This window comes from Lactuca saligna, chromosome 9 (assembly GCF_052625555.1).
Source record: "Lactuca saligna cultivar CGN05327 chromosome 9, ASM5262555v1, whole genome shotgun sequence".
NCBI lineage: Eukaryota > Viridiplantae > Streptophyta > Magnoliopsida > Asterales > Asteraceae > Lactuca > Lactuca saligna.
This window is the reverse complement of record NC_136425.1, coordinates 31264382-31272207: the sequence shown is the minus strand read 5'-3', so window position 1 is coordinate 31272207 and position 7826 is coordinate 31264382. Positions and strand designations below refer to the sequence as shown.

Sequence of the window (7826 nt, the reverse complement as noted above, 5' to 3'; positions counted from 1 at the left end):
ACAACTTCGAGGGTGTAAAATGGAATTCTCTGAGGCAGCTAATGATGTTTATATAGGGGGAACACCAAAATTAGGGTTTTCTCCCTACAGCACTAACTCGCCGAGTCAGGCCTTCCGACACACCGAGTCGATCTTGATTTGTGACCACGATTAAATGCTTCCACTTGACGAGTTGGACTCCCAACTCGCCGAGTCCATGCACCACAAATCTAAAAATTCAACCAAACCTAATAATACGTGGATCAGATGTTACATTTCTGCGAAAGCATATAATCAAAATCGGGATTTTTAGGATACCAAAGACCCAGTTTAGGGCTACCTTTAAGGTACCTAAAAATATTTTTAATAACAATTAAATGGTAAAGTTTAGGATTAGCCTGCTAACGAGCGTACTGATAGATTACATACATGTTGTCAGGTCTGCTTGCACTCCGATACATTAGAGATCCGATCATCGATAGATACTCAGTTTGATCTATTGAGTCCCCATCTGGATTTGAAGTCAACAGTGGTCTTTCTACCATTAGAGTTGACGCAATTTTTGAATCATTAAAACTGAACTTTTCTAGGATGTCTTCCACATATTTGCGTTGATGCAATAAAATTTCAGCCGAATCTTGTCGAACAGGTAGCCGTAGGAACATTGTCATCTCACCCAATGAGCTCATGTCAAATCTTTTCTTCATTACATCCTCGAACTCTTTGCATAACTCTGTATTGGTCGACCCAAAAATGATGTCGTCTACATAGATTTGTATGACAATCAAATCTGCATCCACTTTCTTGATGAATAAAATTTGATCGATCATTGCCCTTGTATATCCGTGCTCAAGCATATGTTCAGTTAGGGTAGCATACCAAGCTCTAGGATCCAGATGTAAACCATATAAAGCCTTATCCAGTTTATAGACATGATTTGGAAACTTTTTATTAACAAACCCTAGTGGAGGATCAACATAAATCCCCTGTTTCACGACTACGTACAAGAAGGTTGTCTTGACATCCATTTGATAAACTATAAATCCCATGTAGGAAGTATATGCTAGGTATATACGAATGGCTTCCAAGCGTGCAAAAGGAGCATACACTTCGTTATAGTCAAGACCCTCTATCTGCATGAATCTGCAAATGACCAAACGAGCTTTGTTGCACACAATAACCCCACTATCATCTTGCTTATTTATGAAAATCCAACATGTGTCCAAAGACTTATTGCCCATTGGGAGTAAGGGGAGTGGCATCAGTGTCAAAAATAGAATTTTGGACTGGTGAAGATGGAGGTGTATTTGGTGTAGTTGCATCCACCGTAGGCGATTCAGAAATCACTACAGATGGTTTGAATGAGCCAATGTCAACATCTTCCTCATCATCTTCAACAGCTGCACTCGAACAGGAGCATGTACCTGAAATATCATCTGAAAACACATTAAATGATTTAAACAATAAAGTGTAATCAAATAACCAATCTGGTGAAACTCGAGCATCCGACGCGTTTTCTTCCAGCGAGCGTGCATCAAATGATTCCACGATCTGTTTGGTAGATTTGTTGGTAGAATCGATAAGCGGTCCATTCAGCATATCCCACAAAATAACAATCATCCATCTTTGAATGGAACTTGACAGTTGATTCCAGGTGAAGTAGCGTACAGGGGCATCCAAATATTCTAAAGTGAGCAACCGTTGGCTTGTGACAGTATAGAATTTTATATGGGGTCTTCATCTGCTCTTTTTTTTTTACCAAAACACGGTTCTATACATAGCATGCCATGTTAATGGCTTTAGCCCAGAAGAAGATGGATAATTTAGAGTCACAAAGCATTGTCCTTGCTGCATTAATCATAGTATGATTTTCCCCTCTACTATACCATTTTGTTGAGGTCTCTTAGCTGCACTGTACTTATGCAGTATACCCTTTTCAGTACAAAAATGATCCTGGACATCATTCTTGAATTTTGTACCACTGTCACCTCGAATCCCCTTCACCTTTTCGTTGGTATAATTTTCAATGAGCACAATAAACCTTTTGATAAGTTCAGTAGTTTCACTCTTATTAGACAAGAACAAGACCCAGGTGAAATGTGAGTAATCATTGGTTATCACCAAGCAATAAGATTTCCTATTGATTCTCAAAGCGTTGACGTGACCAAATAGATCTATATGTAGTAGTTGGAAAGTAGTGCTGATTGAGTTGACCAGCTTAGGCTTGTGTAGCTTGCGATGATGTTTACCTTGAGTACATGCCACACATTTCTCAATGGTGATGAAATCCTTTATTGGAAGACCACGAACAATATCATTCTTAGCAAGACGATTGACGTCCTTAGCATTTACATGACCGAAATGACGATGCCAAAGCATAGCATTGTGTTTTGATACTTTTGAAAATAGACATGTTACTTGAAAATAGACATGTCACGTTCAGATCTCACCAAAATCCAATCCTCTAGTATGATGTTACTAGGATTCAAAATTAAGCACTCCTTGTTTGTGAAATGAGTTGCAAAAGCCTTTGTCACAGATCTGAGAGAAGCTCAACAAACTATGTTTTAACTCTAAAGCATAATTAACATTTTCAATGCTCAAGACTCCATTAGTGACCATACCCTTCTGCGTGATTTTTCCTCTTTCTACTCCCGTAAAGGAAACATACCCTCCATTAAAGTTCTGAATGTCATGCAGTTGAGAGATGTCCCCTGTCATATGCCTTGAGCAACCACTATCAACATACCAAGGTCTGAAGATATTCCTCCATAGTTGTTCCTACACAATGTGCGGCATTAGTTAGATTTAGGAACCCAATCCATAGTGACACTGGGTTGACCATTTCCATCTACACACGAAACTTCTTGCCATACCATATCCTTTGAATCAGATAATGTACTTTAATAATTTAAAGCGCGGTGAGGTGATTGGGCAGCAGGACTTTTGGGCACCCATCTATAATCAGGTTTAATAATTTTGTTAATGACATAGATGAGTGCCTTGACATTTGATTTTGAAGACCTTTTGTCCTTTGTGTTTGACCATTTGGGTGTCCATCTTTGGTTAGATGAAGACCCATGAGATGACTTTGGTGACGTCGATCTTAGTTTGACCAGTTTCAAAACCTTTTTATCTTTATTTTCTTTAACAACCTGATTTATGTCCTTATTTGCATTCCAATCACCATCATTGGAACGTGACCTCGAGGAATTTCTTTTGAAAGATCTTCCTCGTGATACGTTCTTCCTACCTTGTGCATAGTATGGAACATATGCATGATTTGGGCAATTTTTGGCAATGTGTCCTGGTGTTCCATAGTGGAAACAAGTTTGTTTCTTCATGTAAAAGCTGTTAATGCTTGTCCCTGGTTGCATGTCATATTGTATCTACAAGTACACGTGTAGTTTGCATTCTGTTTGACTTGTTTTGGTTGACTATATTTACTAACAACAGGTCTATTAAGATTTGAATTTACAACCAAATATTCACACACATTTGAAACAGAAGAAGTATTAGTTTTCAAAGAGGCATAGTCTAAACAGTCAACAAAATCAACGAAAATAGTCGTATCAGTTTTTAACACATCATTATTCAAAACAAAGTCATTTTTAAGACCAGAAATACTTTCTCCATCCTTTTCCTGTCTTGCACTAGGGATTCATATGCATATGAGGTAGAGACATTAGTATCGTTTACCCTATCATTATTTTTTTGCCTCAACTATAGTAGGTTTGTCATACTGTATGTATGCTTCCATAGTCGTTTCTTCCTTAGTTAAAAGAGTGTAAGTATAGTTATCATTGAATGGAGGGGGAATACTTTCTTACCCTAGACCCTTCTTTTCATTCCATCTAATTTTCTTTTCAATCATTCTCTCAACTTTCTTACTTGACACATCAAATTCTTTAAAATCAAAATTTGCATTTTCAAATTTAGATTTCAGTGTGTCAAGCTCGGTAGTCACACTTGCAATCTTTTCTTGAGTATAACCATAATGTGCACATTTAATATTGTATTCTTCCTTAATTCTTTTTAAGTTTTTAGTTTGGGCCTCTAATTTTTCTTTTAAAGGCTTTTGAGCCTTTCTAAGAATTTATCCCTCATATTTAAGGTCTTCAATCTCCGTAATTAATAACTCATGTTGATCACAATAATGCTTAATTTTAGCTTCACAGGACTGAGAATAGGAAGTTTTACTAACCTCTTTTGTGGCAGGTGTGGTAGAGACCATGAAAGTGAATTTTAGTTCCATCATTTCTTCTTCAACTTCTTCTACCTTTGAATTATCACTTATCTTTTCCAATTTTGCTGCTTCATCTCCTATCAGATTTAGTGCTTGCATTTGATCCTCCCAGCTGAAAATTTGTGCCACCATTGCCAAGTTAGCTATTTCATTGTTGAAAGCTACTCTTCTGTTGTTGTCGACAATCACCAGCATCCTATCGGGATTTTTCCTGTTATCTGGTTTTGTGTATTTAACGAGCAAAATGGTCTGGATCATGAAAGTTGAAGCACCAGAGCTTGCTCTTATTGAATCCCACCTTCTACTCCACATTTATTCCCTAATTTTTCATCCCAATGCGTTGAGTAAACTTCTATGCCCTGAATGCGGCCATATCTATATGCCATGTGATGTCCATCTCTTCTACGTCCTCCAGATGAATCTGATCCAATTCTCAAACCATGATTGGAGAAGCCAAGTCTCCTACTAAGAGAGCAGTGTAACAGTTCATGAACCCATCCATTACAACCATATTCTCTTCATCTTCTTTTGGAATTGATGAATTTTGAGTTGTGGCAATGGTTTTAGAAATTGATCTAGAAGAGCTTGAGGAATCCAAATGTTGTCACATTCCAGAACCGAGATGGCAAAAACGTCTAGGGGCAGGTGACTTCATCTTGTAATATCATAGCAATGTATATAAATGAAACAGAGTCACCATCATCATCATACATTCAAGATAACAACATACATGGTTTACAGCATTGTGTTTGTTCATAAAAATTACACCCCAAAATAAAAAATGTATGATGAAATCCAACATACAACATTCATTAAAATCCATAGCTATAAAGAACAGGCTCACTGGGTTCCTGAGAATACAATTCATTATAAAAGCGTTAACATATAAAATTTTGGTGAGTTCATAGGCATGTTTATAAGAAAACTTTGTAGTAGTTTGTAAATCTCCTAAAAATCCAATATTTTCTTTTAAAAATAGGTTGTGAGTCTTGTTTACAAATCATGTATAACTGCATGTGCATTCTTGGTTTGACTTGTTTGAAAACGTATAGAGGGTGATTCCCAGAAAATCTTGTATTTTCTGTTTTATGAGATATTGTGGCGTTTAACCCTAAGACCAGAGTGATGTAGCTAGTTACAAAATAGTCAACATAGTGTTTGTACTTTGTAAAAATGAGTGATATGCATATTCAGCATAATTTTTATAATAGTATTGTTATTCTCTATGTGAGTCGTTATAACTATACTAATATGACAGAGTGCTTGTCTTGACGTTCTTCGGGCGTCAGTTTCTCAGAAGATATTTGTCACCCTAGTGTGGCCTGCCTAGCTGTAGCAAGCAGCTCAGGTGTTGGGTGTCAACTCCGTATAGATCTATACATAAACTCCCGTTCTCCCTCTATGAGACTCTCGTTATAACTATAGGGCTTACGGTGTACCCTAAGTAGGTATCAGTGAAGGAGTGTCTCACAAGAGCCTTAACGGAATTTATGCAATCTTTGAGTTTCATTATTTAACGTTATAAATAATATTACTAAGGTATATTTTTGACCCCAAGTGATGAAAATATAATCATTTTTACCGAAAGTGTCAAATATCACATTGTTACGATTATTGTCACTGTAGGCCCAATTAACATAAAATATATCATTTAAGGCCCAATTAAAGTAGAATTGTCACATAAGGCCCAATTCTTACCCCAATTATTATGAGAGGCCCATTTTTACTAAAAGGTTCATAAATGGCCCAATATTATCCAAAATGTCATAAGAGGCCCATTTTTACTAAAATGTTCAATAATGGCCCAATATTATTCAAAATGTCATAAACGGCCCATTATTACCAGGAATGTCGAAAATGGTCCATTTTTACTAGAGTTGTCAAAATAGCCCATTTTTAGAAAACTATTAATTTAAGGCCCATTTTTACAACAGTGTTCAAAAAGGCCCAAGTTTATTTAAAAAGCCCATTTTCGGCCCTTTTATACTAAAATGTTCAAAAGAGGCCCAAGTTTATCAAAATGTTCAAAAGTGATCCATATTTACAAAAAAGGCCCATTTTCGGCCCATATTACTAAAAGGTTCATAAATGGCCCTTGGTTGTCTTTATGGCCGAATATGGCCCCTTGTTAGTGAAATCTTCCATATTTTATCATGCATCAGATGAAATATATTCCATGTAGATACCAGTATTTCATTTTTGACAACATGTTAAGTTAACTAAGTGCAACTACTTGAGATTCAACCAAGAATCTTGAATTCATGGAGTCTTAGCATGAATTTCACAACATTTAACATACATATCATACTATACATGCACATACAAGAAAATATACAAAGCTCTACATAATACATTGACTTGCATCCTCCTCCAAAAGAAAGAAAAGCTTGAAAATATGGGTATGAAGCTCACCTTGGGGCTTTTTGGTTTTGAAGAAGAGAATAGAGTAATTTTCGGACTAAGGTGCTTCTTGGAGGAGATTTGTGGAGTTTTTGGTGTTCTAAGGGTATAATCACGAAAATAGAGTTACTTGAGGAGTAATCTTAGTATATGAGGAAGTAAAACAACTTGAGTGTGGTTATGAACTTACCAAGTTAATGATCTTTTAAAAATCTTCTTGAACACACACTCTTAACTCATGAGTTTTGGGAGCAAGAAGGGAAGAGTGAGAGAATTTTCTTGAGGATTGAGAGAGAGAGAGAGAGATGAGATAATTGTGGGTGAGTTTGAAATGAAAAGTGTGAGAGATGGTGGTGGTTATCGGCCGATTAGAGAGGAAGAAAGAGAAGAGATTGGTACTTGGTTACATGAGGGATAATCTCTACTTGCATGGAATTATGAAAGGTAATGCATAAATACATGGTGGACAATATGGAGGTGGTACCCCATAAGTCAACCCTTGTATTTGTTTTCTTTTTTATATATAATTAGGCCTGTCGGTTATGGAGAGGGGTGTAGGAAAGAAATTTGGGCTTGGATTTGAAGTGTAACCTAGAAATCCTTATGCCCAATAAGGTTTGTGGTTTGCTCAAGTTTTTAGGCTTGGATCGGTCCAAGAACGGTTTTTGGTCCAATACTAGGCCCTCAGAAGTGTATTAAGCCTAATAAGAATGTTTGGTTTAGGTGAGAAAGCCCAATAAAGATTTTTAACCCTTTAGGGCTCATATATTGGTTTTATAATAAAATGCAGCCCATTAAAATCTAAGAAGAATTTTCAAGACACAATAAGGCCCAATAAGGGTCCTATGGCCCAATATGATATTAAATAAGGATTTTTGGCTCAACTACAGCCTAAAGGTGGTTTTTCGGCCTAAAAGAACCAAGTTGAGAGGTTATCGGCCCATTAGAGCCCAATAAGAAAGTTTTGGTTCATTAAGGAGTTTAGACCGACAAAACTTGGGTTAAGGCCCAAATTTGAGTGAATATAGTTTATTGGGTTAGGTTTTGGGCTTACACGAGGAAGTTTCGACTTAAAACACACTTTTGGATGTATAAACTTGCATAGCACTAAAATAAATATATACTACATGTAGCGTTACATAGTTACACAAAAGAACTATCTTGCACATGGATAGGAAACCTAGCCCGAAAATGCTAGTTG

The 7826-nt window shown here is 36.6% G+C and overlaps 1 protein-coding gene across 1 annotated transcript; it reads right to left on the bottom strand.

Moving 5' to 3' along the window:
- Positions 1–242: 242 nt before the first annotated feature.
- On the bottom strand, positions 243–2358 carry LOC145016169 (uncharacterized). The gene is made up of 4 exons (XM_078974568.1): positions 1866–2358; positions 1217–1415; positions 409–1122; positions 243–330 (listed from the first exon to the last, which is right to left on the bottom strand). The coding sequence occupies exons 1-4, from the start codon at positions 2356–2358 to the stop codon at positions 243–245; spliced, it is 1494 nt and encodes a 497-aa protein (XP_078830694.1).
- Positions 2359–7826: the final 5468 nt, after the last annotated feature.